Genomic DNA, 19,145 nt, shown 5'->3' with positions numbered 1-19,145 from the left:
AGGACCTATGTTCTTACTGAGTTTTCAGTTCTTTGACTGTGTTTCTTCTTCCTTCTTCACCAACAGTGACTGTGGGCCGTGGCGCTCTGGACAACATCCAGAAATTTTCCTCACTACCAACGTATCTACCTGTAAGATATCAGATCCTGAGTGCTGATACTTCCTTTTTCCTCAAAGAAGCCAATCAGGACTTCATGAGAAACTCAAGTTTGCAGTCTCGGATGGAGACCTTCTTTACTTATAAAGCCAAGAAGACCCCTGTGATTAATGCTAGTTATGGGCCATTCTCGGTAGAACATGCCGTGCCCCAAGATCTGCTGTTCGCCTCCAGCCTGTTCGGATCCACCAACAAGTTTACATTCAACTGGAAACTGAAAGCCTACATCATGAACGAAAAGGTCTACCTGAGCAGACCGAAGGTCCAGATCCTTTTCTACATTGTCGGAAGAGACTGGGATGATTATAGTTCGAGCGAACCGCTGCCTTGCATGCGAGTTTTTGCTTTCCGGGAAACTCGGGAGGTCCGGGGCAGTTGCAGGCTAAAGGGGGACCTCGGATTGTGTGTAGCTGACCTGGAACTTCAGCCCGCCTGGTTTAACCCGCTGACGGTCGTCTCCGGACGCAAGAAGGCTCCTGATCCCTCTGACCCAAGTTCTATCGAGCTTTACTACACCATCCAGCCCGGGGACGAGAATGGGGAGTGCACCACAGAGGACATCAGGAAAGGAAATGCCATCAGGCCAGGAAAGGAAGGCTCAGGGGAAACCATGTCTCATTTGCAGAGAATCGGTTCCGTCAGTCTCTATCGGACCACGGAGAGCTCTCAGCTGACGGAGCTGCGGCTGGACGGCAACGTGGTCATCTGGTTGCCATCGAAACCCGTCAGGCAAGGAGAAGTTGTGAGTGCCCGTGTGACCGTCACGAACAATGTCACGGTGGACCAGTTCATTCTGAGGTAGGATGGGCTTGCTTTTTTCTGAAATAAAAATCTGTTTGCTCGCTGGGCAATTGACCTCGGTCGTTTATGCATGGGTACCTTCACTCATGTTCACCCCCGGTCTTTCTCAGTCGTTCCTTGGAGTTATGCATGAGTTTTTCGTCCATTAGAGATGACCTCGCTGCCAGCCCTCACAAATCTCGGGTCTTCCCGTTCCTCTGTTAACCTGATTCTTCCCTCTCCTTCCATCTCAGCTCGGGTGAAATCCCCATTAGGGTTGCCAACCTCCAGGTACTGGAGGAAAAAACAGACACCTCTGTACAAATATCAACAGATGAGAAATTCAATACAGGAATATAGCTGTAAGCAATGCCAATTGTATTGGCTATATTTTTACAGTATGTGGTAATATGCCCACCATGCATATTTTTATAGAATATCCAAACAGGTAAGTTATACAGCAACTTCCTCTATCAATACTTACTTGATAGAGGAAGTTGCTGTATAACTTACCTGTTTGGATATTCTATAAAAAATATGCATAAAAATACACACGTCTGTTGATGGTATATGTTGTTGGTGGGCATATTACCACATACTGTAAAAATATAGCCAATACAATTGGCATTGCTTACAGCTGTATTCCTGTATTGAACCTCCAGGTACTAGCTGGAGATCTCCTGCTATTACAACTGATCTCCAGCCGACAGAGATCAGTTCCCCTGGAGAAAATGGCCGCTTTGGCAACTGGACTCTATGGCATTGAAGTCCCTCCCCTCCCCAAACTCCGCCCTCCTCAGGCTCCACCCAAAAAATCTCCCGCCGGTAGCGAAGAGGGACCTGGCAACCCAATTCCCATGCATAAGGCAAAGTGTGGGACACACAAGCTGGGTTTCTTTCACAGCCAGTTACAAAGCAGCATGTAAAGAGGCGGGGATGCAGATACTACCTGCTTCCTCAGAGTGCTTTCTGAGGAGGCTTTTTAAAAATGAGGCTTGGATTCCCCCGCCCTTTCCTTTCAGATTGCTCTGGGTTTTTTTTTTGGTTTTTTTTGTTTTTTGTAAAATGCTTTTTTATGTGGTAATTGGGTTTGGGACGGGAGATTTTCTCTCACAGTAAACACTACAATGTAAGCCAATTACAAAGCAGCTTTTAAAGGGGCGGGGACTTGGTTTGGGCTTAGAGACTGCTGGTGCAGAGATTCCCGACAGGAAAGTGTGGGTCCAGCGAGCAACGAACCGCAGGTCAAACTCCTGTGCATAAACGCCCCTAGACTGCTTGGAAGATGAGCGCTCTGGTTCCAGTACACAGACCCACCCAAGATAAAAGGCCTTGAGTCGAAAACCTTGGCCACGTTCCTTTTTCCATTTCAAGGCTTTATGGTCGAGGGATATTCCCGCCGTGATAAGAGGGCAAACAGCTGTTTTGGCCTCACCTTAGGCAGCCAGATGTTTGTCAGAGGATTCTGCCGGCGAACGTATTTCTGTCTCAAGCTTATAAGGACTAGAGCAGAAGTTCCCATACTGTGCTCCGAGGAGCACTTGGTGCTCCGCGAAACATCTCCTAGTGCTCCATGAAGAGACTGGAAAGAAAAATACTCCTGTCATTCGGTTTAGTACATAGGTGCTAGGTGAAAATTAGTGCTCCATGACGAATTTCTCTCCTGAAAAGTGCTCCATGACTCAAAAAGTTTGGGAACCGCTGGACTAGACTAATAGGGGCTGATAGTAACCATGGGGGGGGGGGGCGTGGATACATTTTAATGTGCATACTGAGACCGATGTTAGACTCTTGAGGCTAGTGTGGTGTAGTGGCATGCCTATTATATTAGGTGCTTCGGAACACAGGCAGGATGGTGCTGCCGCAGTCGTCTTGTTTGTGGGCTTCCTAAAAAGAAGAAGTAGTGTTGGTTTTTATATGCCGACTTTCTCTGCCGCTTAAGGCAGAATCAAACCGGCCTACAATCACCTTCTCCTCCTCTCCCCACAACAGACACCCTGTGAGGTAGGTGGGGCAGAGAGAGCTGTGACTAGCCCAAGGTCACCCAGCTGGCTTCGTGTGGAGGAGTGGGGAAACCAACCCGGTTCACGAGATTAGCCTCCGCTGCTCATGTGGAAGAGTGGGGAATCAAACCCGGTTCTCCAGATCACAGCTCCAAACCAACGCCCTTAACCACTACACCACACTGGCTCTCCTAGAGGTACCTGGCTGGCCACTGTGGGGACAGACTGCTGGACTTGCTGGACCTTGGTCTGATCCAGCGTGGTCTTTCTCGTGTTCTTAAGGCTGGAGACAAACAGAGGTAGTTTGCCATCTCCTTCCTCTGCATAGCAACCCTAGACTTACTTGGTGGTCCAAGTACGAACCAGGGCCAGTTCTGCTTATCTTCTGAGATCTGGTGAGGTCAAGCAAGCCTGGGCCATCCAGGTCAGGGCTGGGGAGAGCTAGTCCTATTTCCCCCCACCCCACCCAAGGCAAGAGGCTAATATGAATGCTCCTCTGCAATGTCTCCTGACCCCCCTGCTTATCATTTTTGTTGAAAACCTGCCTTTGCCAAATGCAAAGATGAAATAACATTCCTCCGAATGGGTGTCGCTGCCAGAAAGAAAGAAAGTTGCAGAAGACAAATCTGGCGTCTTACGTTGGGATGCAGGGGGAGGGGTATGCCTTTGAAAGCGTGCCCATCTCTGCTTTGTATCTCTCTGCAAAGGAAGCCCGAGGTAGGCGCGCAGCCGAAGCCAGATGGTTTCGCTCCGTGGCTCGGGAAGGGATTTTGATTACCGCTGAAATGAATCCCGAAAAGCGAAAACAGATTTGCATCTGGCAGGCGCCGGGCCGCCAAGCTCGCCGAGGACAAATCGCTTTCTTTGCCGCCCCGGCGATAGACGCAGATCTGTTTCGAAACACTTATTATTTATACCCCACTTTTCAGCCCGGAAAAAAAAAATTGGCTCCCAAAGCGACTCGTGGGAATCGAAAGATAATAGAAAAGAGTACAGTGAAAATTCAGTCAAATGTCCTCCGGGAGATGGTTCTCGGCTGGGCTCCCCTCCCCTATTTTTGATTACCCCATCAATGGCATTTGGATACTGAGGGGTGGGGGTGTCTCGTCTGGCACCGGTGTACACATGTATTTATTTATTTGGCCATTTATATCCCTACTTTCTGCAATTAAATCCCTAGGTACCATATACAAAATATATAAACAAGCACACCACAAAGTGCCAACCTCCAGGTGGTGGGAAGAGATCCCCTGGGATTATGACTGATCTCCAGGCGACAGAGATCGGTTCACCTGTAGAAAATGGCTGCCTTGGAAGGTGGACTCTATGGCCAGTGTGGTGTGGTGGTTACGAGCGGTGGTGTAGTGGTTAAGAGTGGTGGTTTGGAACAATGGACTCTAAGCTGGAGAACCGGGTTTGATTCCCCGCTCCTCCACATGAAGCCAGCTGGGTGACAGTCACAGCTAGTCATAGCTCTTAGAGCTCTCTCAGCCCCACCTACCTCATAGGGTCTCTGCTGCGGGGAGGGGAAGGAAATTGTAAGCCAGTTTGATTCTTCCTGAAGTGGTAGAGAAAGTTGGCATATAAAACCAACTTCTTCTTCTCCTTCTCCTTCTTCTTCTTCTTCTCCTTCTCCTTCGTCTTCTTCTCCTCCTCCTCCTCCTCCTTCTCCTCCTCCTCATCCCTAGGGCGAACAGGGTTAGGAAGCTACCCAAAAACAGCTCCACCCCCGGGAACGCCCACACACACACACACACTGGCACGGGCTTTCCCTTCCGGGAAATCCCTGCTGGCGTGGCAGCACTGGCAGCGGGGGCTGGCAGCTCCCAGACACCGGCATGTTCACCCCTATGCTGGCATAGGTGTCACTTTATTCCAGGGCGCCTACACCGGCGTGGGGTCACGCCAGCTCCTAAAGAGCTCCGCCCCCCTTCAGGAATGGGCTCATAGAAGCTCTTAGTTCCAATCCTTGTTGTTACCAACCGGAACAGGCAGCCTTGACAGGAGCACATAAACCTTATGGAGTGCTTGTCTGACCCATCTTTCTCAACCCTTTGACAAGCCGCACGTCCCCTTCGAGCCCTGCAATCCTTCACCCACGTGCCGAAAACCTCTTCGTTTGGGCATATTTTTTGGTATTTATTTATAGCTAACGATACCACTAAATTATGGGATGTTTGCTTTACATTTATCCTTTTCAAGCGTAAGGAGATTTATGCAATGCCCTTATGGTCATTTATTTCACATAGATCTCATATATCCGTGGTGTGATTACTCTAGCTGGGGAAAGTTGACGGGAATCTTCCTGCATTGAGCGAGGCTTCATTATTCAAAGCTGTTCGGAGGGAGGGAAGGGGAGAAATTCCCATGAAACATTGCAGCTCACACAGAAGTTTTTGACTTAATAATAAGATTTTTTTCCGCCCAACCTGGGATGTTCCAACAGTTGTTTACTGCTGCTGTGGGCGTAATGAGTGATGTGAAGGGCAGCCTTAATCATTTTTGGCCTTAGGGAAATATCAAACTCGCATCCTTCCTCTGGTCATTTTTCAAAATGACCCACAGAGTCATTTTGTACACAGAGGCCAGTCCTCATTTCCCTGGGTTTGTTTTAGGGTTGCCAACCTCCAGGCGGTGGCTGGAAATCTCCTGGGATTACAATTGATCTCCAGGTAGGGTTGCCAGGTGGGTGGTTTCGGCGGGCAATTGCCCTCCAATCCAACCAGGTGCTCAAGAGCGGGGATCGCACTAGCGCGCGGTCACACATGACGCCATCGTGTCATTTCCGGGTTTACCCCCGGAAGCACCACATCACCCAGAAGCTCTGCATCACTTTGGCACTCAAACCCCCCAAACACCAACCTTTTTGGGGGGGGGGTTTGAGTGCCAAAGCAGCCACAGCAATGCAGCACTTCTGGGAGTAAACCCGGAAGCGACATGACTGTGTCACGTGCGGCTGCACACGCAATCGCCCCCCCCCCCCCGAAACCTCCTGCCGATGCAAAGAGGGGACCTGACAACCCTATCTCCAGGAGACAGAGATCAGTTCCCCTGGATAAAATGGCTGCTTTGGGCACCACAATTTAAGAAGGATGTAGACAAGCTGGAACGTGTCCAGAGGAGGGCAACGAAGATGGTGAGGGGTCTGTAGACCTATGAAGAAAGGTTGAAGGAGCTGGGTATGTTTAGCCTGGAGAGGAGAAGACTGAGAGGGGATGTAATAACCATGTTCAAGTACTTGAAGGGCTGTCATATAGAGGATGGTGCCGAGTTGTTTTCTGTTGCCCCAGAAGGTCGGACCAGAACCAACGGGTTGAAATTAAATCAAAAGAGTTTCCATCTAGACATTAGGAAGAACTTTCTAACAGAGTGCTTCCTCAGTGGAACAGGCTTCCTCGGGAGGTGGTAAGTTCTCCTTCCCTGGAGGTTTTTAAGCAGAGGCTAGATGGCCATCTGTCAGCAATGCTGATTCTATGACCTTAGGCAGATCATGAGAGGGAGGGCATCTTGGCAATCTTCTGGGCATGGAGTAGGGATCACTTGGGGTGTGTGGGGGAGATAGTTGTGAATATTCTACGTTGTGCAGGGGGTTGGACTAGGTAACCCTGGTGGTCCTTTCCAACTCTATGATTCTATGAATCCAACCTTGCCAAGAAGAGCCGCTGCATTTATCACAGGGCCTTGTGCCACGATTGATCTAGCTTGGGGTTAAGAGCAGTAAGCCAAGGTATTTCAAGCACAGCTCCATGATTTGGCTGCGGCATGAGTTACTTTGATGTGGGAGGTATTTAAAGGACTACATCAGAGAGGTGGCGTTGAGCAGGATAAACAGACAAGAAGAACAAGGGATGATGAGCCAATTAAGCTCTTCATCTTTTTTCATCCGGTACTCTAAACGGCTGCATTTGTCTCCTCTCAACCCACAGCTTCGGACACCATCAGGTTGATAAAAGAATGTTATTGAATTACGCAGAGCCGGCCAACAAGTTGACTTGAAGAGAATAGGCAATTAGCCGAGATAATAAATCGTGGGATTACAAGAGGGATGGAGGGGAAATGTGGAGAGGCGCGTGATGAAACAGATCAGCTGAGGTAGCTTTTTACATCCGTCCCTAATGAGTATCGACAGAGCGGCCGTATTCGGAAAAGATGAGGGTGCTGGAAAACGATACCGGAGAGAAAGATTAAATGTGACTCGACTGATGGTCAGGAAAGCTGCAGCCAAGGAAAGGGTGCTCCTTCAGATCATAGAATCGTAGAATCATAGAGTTGGAAAAGACCACCAGGGTCATCTAGTCCAACCCCCTGCACCAATGCAGGAAATTCACAACTACCTCCCCCACGCATCCCCAGTGACCCCTACTCCATGTCCAGAAGATGGCCAAAAAATTTTTTTTCCTCCAGGATCCCTGTAGGAAAATTGCTTCCTGACTCCCAAGTGGTGATCAGCATTTCCTGGTCCTTGAAAGAAAGGGCCTCAAGAGCCAAGCACTGATGCAAACCTTCCCGCTCTCTCGCTCATGATCTGCCTAAGTTCACAGAATCAGCATTGCTGTCAGATGGCCATCTAGCTTCTGCTTAAAAACCTCCAAGGAAGGAGAGCCCACCACCTCTCGAGGAAGCCTGTTCCACTGAGGAACCACTCTGTTCGAAAATTCGTCCTAATGTCTAGATGGAAACTCTTTTGATTTAATTTCAACCCGTTGGTTCTGGTCCGACTAGGGTTGCCAACCTCCAGGTACTAGCTGGAGATCTCCTGCTATTGCAACTGATCCCCAGCCAATAGAGATCAGTTCACCTGAAGAAAATGGCCGTTTTGGCAATTGGACTCTATGGGATTGAAGTCCCTCCCCTCCGCAAACCCCCCAAAACCTCCCACCGGTGGCAAAGAGGGACCGGGCAACCCTAGCAATTGTCCCCTTTCCTAACATGTTCTTCACTTTCCCACATGTTGTGGTACTATTAAGCTGAGCATTTCCTTCCTCACAATATTGACACCAGGTGATCAGGAAAGTCGAAGAACGGGTTGCGGAAAGGAAGGATTGACTGGACACAGGCCTGCCATTTTTGGTGGTAGCCATTTTTTCTTGTAATACATAGTCAGAGCCTGAGGAGGGCAGAGTTTAGGGAGGGGAGGGACTCCAATGCCATAGAATCCAATTGACAAAGCAGCCATTTTCTCCAGGTGAACTGATCGCTATCGGCTGGAGATCAGTGGTAATAGCAGGAGATCTCCAGCTAGTACCTGGAGGTTGGCAACCCTATACATAGTTTTCCTTTGTGATATAAGAAAAAGGTTTTTTTTCATTATTATGGCCATCTATAGTGCAAAGAACCCTACACTGTGGATTCTATCTATGTCTGAAATGTACATTGGTGTAGTCTGAAAATTATTCCTTTTCAAAAAGAATCATCCATCACAGAGGAAAAACATAGGTGCATGCACAAAGATAACATCCACTGAGGCTAAATCTGGCTGGGGTCCCCCCCCCCAGACGGATATGTGAATATCAGGCCTCAAAACCCAACAATTCAAACTCAGCATGACCCTGTGAGTGATGCCGAAGCAAGGGTAGGATTTCTTTAATTTGCCCTCCTCCTGCATGCGGTGCGTCCTCGGATGAGGATTGCATCAAATCATTCCCCCCCCCGCCCATTCCAGAGCAGCTCTAAAGTCCTCATAAATTTAAAGCGGTTTTGCTATTGTTAGCAGACACAAAAGCGCAGAAGCGATTCAGCCAGCCTCCGCTGAGCAAACCCTGCAGCCGCAGGACAGGACCTTGGCCTTTTGTGGTTTCATGTTCCATTTTCACCTAGGGAAAAATAAAGAGATCTTTGCCTCAAAATTCTTCTTGCAGCTGTTTGATCAACTACGGACAAAAGAATTTTAAAAAATAGCTTCAAAAAATAGGTTTACCTTTGCTTTCAGTCTTGACTTTGTAGATAGGGTTGCCAGCTCTGGGGTTGGGAAATACCTGGCGATTTTGGGGGCGGAGCCTGAGGAGGGCGGGGTTTGAGAAGGGGAGGGACTTGAATGCCATCGAGTCCAATTACCAAAGCGGTCGTTTTCTCCAGGGGAACGGATCTCTGTCGGCTGCAGATCAGTGGTAATAGCAGGAGATCTCCAGCCACCACCTGGAGGTTGGCAACCCTATTTGTAGACCTAGGCCAGATGATTTTGTAGATGACTTTGTAGAGCTAGACCAGATGAGCAAGAGTCCAGTAGCACCTTAAAGACTAACAAAATTTCAACCAGAACTTTCGTTAGTTTTTAAGGTGCTACTGGACTTTTACTCTTTTCTACTGCTAGTGACAGACTAACACAACTACCCATCATGAACTATCTTAGATGAACAAGGTTATCTAAGACAAAGTTTCTTAAACTGTGGGTCACGACCCCATATAGATATTTTTACGTGACCCCCACTGAATGTGAGGGTCGCAAAAAATTTGGCAACAGTAAAAGATTTGTATACCTATTTTATATACCTATATACCTGGGCTCGCGTAAAAAATTTCTCAGGCAAAAAGTTTAAGAAGCCCTGATCTAAGATTTGAGTTTGGGTGGGTCATTTGGGTTTGGAAGAGGAGATTTCAATCTTTTATTATAGACATGAAAAAACCTACACCCCCAAAATACTACTTACCATCTATAACTGTGTTCCCATATCTTGATTTTTTTTTGCCACCAAGTTAAGGTTGCCAACCTCCAGGTACTAGCTGGAGATCTCCTGCTATTACAACTGATCTCCAGCCGACAGAGATCAGTTCCCCTGGAGAAAATGCCTGCTTTGGCAATTAGACTCTATGGCAATTAGACTCTATTGCATTGAAGTCCCTCCCCTCCCTAGACCCCACCCTCCTCAGACTCCGCCCCCAAAATCTCCCACCTGTGGCCAAGAGGGACCTGATAGCCCAACGTCACCCAGCTGGCTTCAAGTGGAGGAGTGGGGAAACCAACCCAGTTCTCCAGATTAGAGCCCGCTGCTCATATGGAGGAGCAGGGAATTGAACCCGGTTCTCCAGATTAGAGTCCACTGCTCTTAACCACTACACCACGCTGGCTCTCATCTAAGGACTAACCAGGGCCGACCCTTGCTAGCTTCCGAGATCTGATGAGATGGGGCTAGTCTGGCCTAGGGAGGTTTTATAGAGTCATAGAATTGCAGCTCTCGCCCTTGACAGCTGCGAGGTCTTTTGCTGTTTCACGATCTAATAAGTGGAAACCCCAGCTGGGCACCCGTTGCTTTTGCCTTTCTGGATGATTGTGCAGCGTTGCGTGATTGGGGGGGGGGGGTGGGGGGTTAGAATATTTGAATCACTTTGACAAAGTGCTTTTCAGTGCTTTTTCACCCCCCTTTTTTCTCAAGGTCGTCGCACACGCTGCTCTGATGAACAACGGTAGCCTGCAAACAGGAAGAGAAACAAAAATAATCCTATTGTACATGCGTGGGATTTTTTTTTCCAGGCCCAAGAGAAAGGCGCATTATTGCCTCCTCATGCACCTGCCAACCACCCTTTGCAAGCACACACAGTTTAAGGCATAATAGTTAGTGTGCTGAAAATACCTGATATTTCCCCGGAGCAGCACATTATAGAGGAAGGTCAACTGGGGTGGTGAAGCTGCCCTTGACACTGAAGAATCCCTGATAGGCTTCCAGGGTTTCTTGAGGTTAGCTTGAATATATCATAGCGTATCATATTTGACAGCTAGCATGCCTTAGTGCCGAGGGTGTCATTCGTGTTGGGACGATCAATATTTTACGGCAGGGGTGTTGAACTCATTTGTTATGAGGGCAGGATATGACATAAATGTCACTGGGCTGGGCCATGCCTCGCCAGCCCAGATTGGGGCTGGGGGTTGGCTACCATGGCTGGCTCATGGGCCTGATCAGAGCTCTCAAAGGGCCGGATCCAGCCCCTGGGCCGTATGTTTGACACCCCTGTTTTACCGTGTGCATGAGATAGTTGATGACGGCAAAGAAGAAGAGTTGATTTTTATATGCTGACTTTCTCTAACATTTAAGGGAGAATCAAACCAGCTTACAATTACCTTCCCTTCCCCTCCCCACAACAGACAGGTAGGTGAGGTAGGTAGGGCTGAGAGAGTGTGAATAGCCCGAGGTCACCCAGCTGGCTCTGTGTGTAGGAGTGGGGAAACAAATCCAGTTCACCAGATTAGCCTCCGTTGCTCATGCGGAGGAGTGGGGAATCAAACTCGGTTCTCCAGATCAGAGTCCACTGCTCTTAACCCCTACACCATGCTGGTGTACACCGAAGCTTAATCCAGACAAAATAGAGGTGTTGCGCACTGGGAGAAGTGCTGGCTCTGGAAGAGGTGTTCAAACTGCAGTGGACAGGGTTGCCCTCCCCAAAATATGGCAAGCCTTATTGACCACCCAAAAAGATACAATGTGGATTGTGGGGTCAGCACAGGAACAGAGGTCATATAAGATAGGGGCGGCAATGAGAATGGGAACGGGGCAAGCATGAGCAGAAAAGAAAAGGCCCTCTCATTTGCCCTCTCATTTGCCCTCCACCCTCAGCCCCACCATGAAAAAATTGAGCGCCATGAGAAAAAAATGGCCACAGTGGTGACCCTCTAGGAATTCCCCCATCTCTGTGGTATTTACCATAAAGATTAGGGGAAATTCCTAGAGCATTGCCGAGAAGAGGCATCATATCCTCCCCACACTTCACACTCCCCAGGTGCTGTCCTCGAAATCTCCTTCCATTTGCCAAGGCAGTGCTGGAAACCCCCCCCCCCCCAAAAAAAAGACGGTAGGATCCAATTTCTAGGCTGGGGTGAAGAATGACTAATATATACATCTTCAAAAAATTATGGTCTTTTGACCTATGGTGGGACCATTCCTATTCTTGAGACCTGAGACCTGATGCCAGATCAAATGTATGAGAGCTGGCAACCCAAGTACCTTAAAAATAGAAAAGGAAAAAAGGCAACATCCTTTTGCACTTGGGAACATTTTTTTAAAAAAAAAACCCAACTGTGTTCAATCCTCATGGAAACCTCTCCCGAAACTGTCTTTCAGCAGGCTCGTAAAACCTCTGCTTTGAAAATGCCCAGATGTTGACCACCTGGGAATTGAGACACAAAGCAAAAGCCTTCTGGGATCCCGTGGAAGCTGAGCTGTTGCCTTTGCCTGGCGTCTCAGCCAGGAACATGGACAGCTGTTCCCAATTCCTCAAAGAGCAAGCTCCTGAAAAGCCCCGAACCCTGGGGAGCTGAGCCTCCCGGCCCGCTGAATGTAAACGCGGCACCTTTTCCAGGGTGCCTCACCTTGCTGCTGGGGGCTTTGCACCTGTTCAGACCACAAGATGTTTCAGCTTGAGAATCACACCTCAGCATGCCTTGTGTCCTTGGCAGGACAAACAAAGTGTTCCCGTAGACCTACCTGTCAGACTGGCACCGGGACTTTAGGAAATAATGGACCCCTGGTTACAGAATAGTGGTTTCAGAGCCAAACCTGCTTGGTTGGTGGGGCAACCATGTTCCCCAATGGGTAGGGTTGCTAACCTCCAGGTACTAGCTGGAGATCTCCTGCTATTCAACTGATCTCCAGCCGATAGAGATCAGTTCACCTAGATCAGATCACCTGGATCAGTTCACCTGGCCCTGCATTTTCTCCAGGTGAACTGATCAGTTGGAATAGCAGGAGATCATATAGTAACTGGAGGTTGGCAACCCTATTTGAACAGCAGGCATCTTTTAAGGGGGGGAGGGAGGGAGAGATTTGGGGTTTGCTCTCTTATTCTGGTTTCAACTAGGAATGCTTTTTAACTATTACTGTAAGCTGCCTTGAACCACGAGGAAAGGTGGGGTATAAATGTGTAAATTAATTAACTGAAATGGGAGCAAAAATAGGGGTACCCAAGAACACATGAAGCTGCCTTGTACTGAATCAGACCCTTGGTCCATCAAAATCAGTATCATCTACTCAGACCGGCAGCGGCTCTCCGGGGTCTCAGGCAGAGGTCTTTCACATCACCTCCTTGCCTAGTCCCAACTGGGACCTGGGGCCTTCTGCCTGCCAAGCAGATGCTCTACCACTGAGCCACAGCATTTTCTGGGAGGGGGAAAGAAATCGGGGTTGGCATCTAAAGGCCAGGGACTTAGTGAGTGGAAGAGAGACCTTTTGATTGCTGTTTTCCAAGATCAAGTGGGAACTGTTGAAAGCATCGCGTGTTCTAGACGCGCGGCGATAACAAACTCTGCTAAAGATGCTTTTTGCTTTGGAGGAGAAATGTCTGTCTCTCTGATGCACAGGTCCAATCGAATTCTCAACGGCGTGTTTTGTTTGCTTTTGATTCTTTTCAGCATCCCCTGTGGAGGGAAGCCGCTGCCTTCGGGGCCCTCCTCCGAAGCAGAGGATTGGTTGCCCAAACTTCTTAGCGGGGTTACGCATCTATAGGATGGCCCGCGTTCATGTGTAAAGGCTGCAGGCTTCCCTTTCAGTGGTCCCTTCTTCGTCTGCTATCTGTTGTCGTTTCAGCTGGCACAAGTCGGAAAGAGCTTTTTACAATTATTAATAGAGCTCGTTTGCTGAATGTAAAACTAGGGCACGCTGATTAAAAGGAACAATTTTCTTCTCTGGGTCGCAAGCATGTGCCTGGACTCCGCTTGGCTCATAGGCCTCGGTACACACTTGCGGTGCCTTTGGAATTGAGAGGTTGTGAGTTCATATCCTCTCGCGCTCGGTAATGAAGCTGCAGAAGCATTACGAGGAACAGCTTGACATTTTAATTATAATAATCCGACTGGGTGGCATCCTTTTCCCCCAAGGCTTGTTCTGGGGAGAGGGATTGGCTCACACAGTTGGACCATCTAGGGCTAAGGTTGCCAGCTCTGGGTAGGGAAATACCTGGGGATTTGGAGGGAGGAGCCTGGGGAGGGTGGGGTTTAGGGAGGGGAGGGACCTCAGCAGGGTATAATGCCGTAGAATCCACCCTCCAAAGCAGCCTTTTTCTCCAGGGGAACTGATCCTGGTCAGCGGGAGATCAATTGTAATAGCAGGAGATCTCCAGGTGCCGCCTGGAGGTTGGCAACCCTATCTAATGCTGAGGGACAAGGAATATGAACTGGGCCTCCTTTGAAAGGCCTGAGCAGACAGAGTTTGGGGGAAGACCTACACTGAACACTAGGGTGGCTAGCTCTGGGTTGGGAAATAGCTGGAGATTTTGGGGGTAGAGCCTGAGAAGGGCAGGGTTTGGTGAGGGGACCCTAATCATCTGGGTGACCTTTAAGGTTGCCAGGTCCCTCTTCACCACCAGCGGGAGGTTTCTGGGGTGGAGCCTGAAAAGGGCAGGGTTTGGGGAGGGACTTCAATGCCATAGAGTCCAATTGCCAAAGCGACCATTTTCTCCAGGTGATCTCTATCGGCTGGAGATCCGTTGCGATAGCAAGAGATCTCCAGCTAGTACCTGGAGGTTGGCAACCCTAGTGACCTTGGCCCAGTCACAGTTCTCTCAGAACTCTCTCACCACCACCTACCTCATAAGGTGCCTGTTGTGGAGAGGGGAAGGAGATTGTAGGCTGGGTTTATTCTCCTTAAAAGGTAGAGAAAATTGACATATAAAAACCAACTCTTCTTCTTCTTCTTCTTCTTCTTCAGATATACAAAGCAAGGGTAATTTTGAGACTTGAAAAACAGACCTCCCAACCACCAATTGCTTCTTTGCAATTATGATCTTGAGGGAAATGCACACCTAAAGGAGAACGCCGCTCACAGCCATGTATTTCTTTGATATTTCCACTGCAACCTCTTGTGCGGTTGAAGGGGCTAGCAGTTTACAATCACCTCTCCCTCCGTGCTTGGCGCTTCAAAGAACTGCTTAGCTCTTTGGCATTTCCCTCTGCCCTTTTCACGAGGGTGCTGGGGCCACCCAAAGGTGGCAACACTTCGAAAACCACTCGGCTAGGGTTAAAATCAGTTCTTTATCTGCCGATTTCCCGAGCACCCTTGTAACCCTGAAAACACACACACGACATTTCTGGTTCCGTACCAAGTTATCATATTCCCGCTATCTTTTGGAGAGAGAGTGGCGGCGAATATTAAAGCGAGAGATGGCACGGCATTGGGAGTTTGGCAGCCTTCCCGTTTGCCTTGCAAGGCGATCCCATTAACATTAATGCAGTAAGACCTTCCCTGTGTAGGGGAAATGTTTATGGGGTCTTCAGAGACCGCAAAATGAGCCTTCGTTAAAAAAAAAAGGGTTCTGCCAAGTACAACCGGGCAGATTAGGAACATATGGTTTGCAGGGGTCTGATGCCGACAAAGAGCTTTGCACAGGGTGCTTTTATGGGTCTTCTTTCTGCCATCCATCACCTCTTCTGCAAAGTGGCAGGTGAGGCCAGCCAAAAGCTTTTACGGCACTTTTTAAAAACTTCCTTCAGCATTCAGCAGACAGGGCCAAAAGGGAAACACGGAGTTTGGAGCAGCTCCTTCTTGGGAAACGGAGAGCAGAACAGGATCAGCAGCTGAAGATGGGCGGATGGGGTTCGGATCAGGAAAATGGCGGATGATCGGGGGGGGGGGTGTTGAGTGCCGTCAAGTCACTTCCGACTCATGGCGACCCTATGAATCAAAGTCTTCCAAAATTTCCTATCCTTAACAGCCTTTCTCAGGTCTTGCAAACTGAGGGCTGTGGCTTCCTTTGTAGAGTCAATCCGTCTCTTGTTCGGTCTTCCTCTTCATTGTCCATCTTTCATACCCAATACATAGTAATAGGGAATATGATGGCATGAATTAACTTGATCTTGGTTGCCAGTGACGCATCCTTGGGTTAGGATCAGGAAAATGGCGGGTGATTGGGGTAGCCCTGTGCTTTAAGTGGAGGTCATCTTACATTATACTTACATTATATCCACATTTCTTGTAGCAAACACTAAAGAGTGCAGGGACGCGTGAGCCTTTTGAATTTCTTTAATGTTCATGGAGCAGTTCTTTGTTCTTCCCTGACTTCCGTTTTCCAAAAATAAAAATAAAAATCCAAATCTGGGTTGTTCTTCTACATTAGTATATTAGGTTTGCATGGATTTTTAAACATACATTCTAAAGCCATCCAACTGTCTTTTTTCATCACTCATAATGCATTTCTCTATATGACGTATTCAACTATTTCTGCTTCCCAGAGTTGTGAACGGGCTGGCAGGATTTACCACGGTTTTGGCTTTCCTCCCTGTGGCAAACTAGAAGGAACATTAGTTTCTCTGTTAGAAATTAAAGAGACTTAAAGTTACCTTTCTTGCCATGGGTTCCTGGGGATATTATTGCAAAGGGGATCTCCCCTCCTTACCCCGAAAGAACGTTTGCATGCCATTCTTCTCATTTTCTAGAACTCAAACAATGTCTTCTTAAGCACCACAGGTTTTTAATAGATCAAAATGACCTGATTAAACTGACTCGAGAGACACTGTCCTTCAGTGTTACTCCTCTGAAGATGCCTGCCACAGCTGCTGGCGAAACGTCAGGAAAGAAAATACCAAGACCACGGTCACACAGCCCGGATAACCTACAACAACCAATGACTCGAACTTTGTTTTAATCAGTTGTTGCTCTTTTTAAATCTGCACCCGCCCATACACACACTTCCGTCTTTTGTCAGCTGGGAAGGAACACTTCCTCCAAACTCCCACGGATAGTGGAGGAGTGGTTAAGAGGGGTGGATCTGGAGAACTGGGTTTGATTCCCCACTCCTCCACGGCGGAGGCTAATCTGTTGAACCGGGTTGGTTTCCCCACTCCTCCACATGAAGCCGTCTGGGTGACCTTCGGCTAGTCACAGCTCTTAGAGCTCTCTCAGCCCCACCTACTCAGGGCATCTGTTGTGGAGAAGGGAAGGGAAGGTGATTGTAAGCCGGTTTGATTCTTCCCTAAGTGGTAGAAAAAGTCGGCAGAAAGTACATGGCTTCTATCAAAGAAATTCTGGCTTGGAAGCTTGCGTGTAGCTTGTGAGTTGGGTGATGCACAAGTTGTCCTGAGCTGGCTTTCCCAGGTGGTCCACATTTCTTTGGTCAGGAACGGGGTTCTCTAGCCGATCCTCCTCCACCTTCCCTTAAGATTGAGTGAGAGAGAGACGTCCTGTTTTGTTTTGAATACTGGTGATTTCCTGGTTATCACCTTCCAGTCACGTGAGCCCATGAAGCTGCCTTATTCTGAATCAGACTCTTGGTCCATCAAAGTCAGTATTGTCTACTCAGACCGGCAGTAGCTCTCCAGGGCCTCAGGCAGGGGACTTTCATGTCACCTACTCGCCTAGTCCCTTTAACTGAAGGTGCCGGGGATTGAACCTGGGAACTTCTGCATGCCAAGCAGATGCTCTACCATTAAGCCATGGCACCTTTCCATGGCTCTCCAGGGTCTCAGGCAGAGGTCTTTCACATCCCCTACCAGTGTGGTGTAGGGGTTAAGAGCAGTGGTTTGGAGCGGTGGTCGGTGGAGTCTGATCTGGAGAACCGGGTTTGATTCCCCTCTCCTCCACATGAGCGGCGGAGACTGACCTGGTGAACTGGATTTGTTTCCCCGCTCCTACACACGAAGCCAGCTGGGTGACCTTGGGCAAGTCACATTCTCTCAGTCCCACCTACCTCACAGGGTGTCTGTTGTGGGGAGGGGAAGGGGAGGTGATTGTAAGCCGGTTTGAGTCTCCCTTAAGTGGTAGAGAAAGTTGGCATATAAAAACCAGCTCTTCTTGTTCTTCTTCTACTTGCTCAGTCCCTTTAACTAGAGATGCTGGGGATTGAACCTGGGACCTTCTGCATGCCAAGCAGATGCTCTACCACTGAGCCACAGCCCCTCCCCTACTTTGAAATCACTGCTCCGAGGCCAGGAAGCAATCGAGCCCAGAAACGTGCATTTCGGGACTATCCGCAGCAGGGGGCAGTAGCTCTAGCGTTTTGGTGCGCACGGATGGCCGGCGCAAAGCCCAAGGGATATGGAAAGCATCTCGCCAGTTGCCATCAAGCTGTCCGACACCAATATGTTTAATCAAGGCGAAATTCCTTCTCATTAAGCGGTGTCACTTAATTATAGCCCTGGGTGAAGCCCAATGATTGGCAACGATTGTGTCGGTTTAATCAACACCTTATAAAGGGAGCGGAGGGTGTTTGGTTGTTGCTGCTGCATAATGTTCCTCCCATAATGAGTAAACATGACCTCTCTTTCCCTCTTGTTACTTTTATTGGCGTTTTTAATTGGCTGCCCCGGTGCTGGCTCGGCGTGCAAATCGTTTCCGTAGGGGAGCAAAAGGACACATTAGCATGCCTGGTCAGACCAGTTGCTTGAATAAAGATTTCATCCAAGGCTCTCTGTACACTGCATACTGTTAAGAACAAGCCATGGGCATGATCCAGACTCTGGTGGTGGTGGTGGTGGAGGAGGAGGAAGAAGAAGAGGAAGAGGAGGAAGAAGAAGGAGGAGCTGTGGCTCAGCGGTAGAGCATCTGCTTGGCATGCAGAAGGTCCCAGGTTCAATCCCTGGCATCTCCAATTAAAAGGACTAGGCAAGGAGGTGATGTGCAAGAACTCTCCCGGAGAGTAATACTGATTTTGATGGACCAAGGGCCTGATTCAGTATAAGGCAGCTTCATGTGTTCAAGAAGAGGAAGAAGAAGAAGAGGAGGAGGAGGAAGAGGAGGTTTTTATACCCCAATTTTCTCTACCTTTAAGGACTCTCAAACTGGTTTACAATCACCTTCCCTTCTGCTCCCCACAACAGGCACCTTGTGAGGTAGGTGGGGCTGAGAGAGTTTGGAGAGAACTGTGACTAGCCCAAGGTCACCCAGCTGGCTTCATGTGGAGGAGTGGGGAAACCAACCCAGCTCACCAGATTAGAGTCCACCGCTCATGTGAAGGAATGGGGAATCAAACCTGGTTCTCCAGATTAGAGTCCACTGCTCTTAACCACTACACCATGATGGGGGAGTATGCAAGCAGGCCTAGGAAAGATGCACCTACCAGCACCTGTGCCGAGTCTGAAGCAGTGGAAGCCATGCTACTGCCATGCCAAATGTGTCATGTGTCATGGCGTATCTATGGGAAGTCCTCTGTGCCTCCCAGTATACTGTATATGGGGTGCAAAAATTTTGCCATCTGAAAAAAGTGCTACAAATTCACATTACAGCTATGTGCACTCATGTCAGGGTTGTGTAGTGATAAGAGAAACTGGAAGACTTGGGATCAACTCCCCC

The 19,145-nt window shown here is 48.7% G+C and overlaps 1 protein-coding gene across 1 annotated transcript in view; it reads left to right on the top strand.

Annotated features, from left to right (window-relative positions):
* Positions 1–19,145, top strand: part of TMEM132C (transmembrane protein 132C) — a 201,691-nt gene that overhangs the window by 67,112 nt on the left and 115,434 nt on the right. Inside the window, exon 2 of the mRNA XM_056859083.1 lies at positions 67–955. Within this exon, the coding sequence (XP_056715061.1) occupies positions 67–955 (889 nt within the window). The remainder of the gene's footprint in view (positions 1–66; positions 956–19,145) is intronic.

The sequence above is a fragment of the Euleptes europaea genome, chromosome 13, assembly GCF_029931775.1.
Source record: "Euleptes europaea isolate rEulEur1 chromosome 13, rEulEur1.hap1, whole genome shotgun sequence".
Classification (NCBI taxonomy): Eukaryota; Metazoa; Chordata; class Lepidosauria; order Squamata; family Sphaerodactylidae; genus Euleptes; species Euleptes europaea.
The sequence above is the reverse complement of the archived record's forward strand: the minus strand, read 5'-3'. Positions and strand labels throughout refer to the sequence as shown.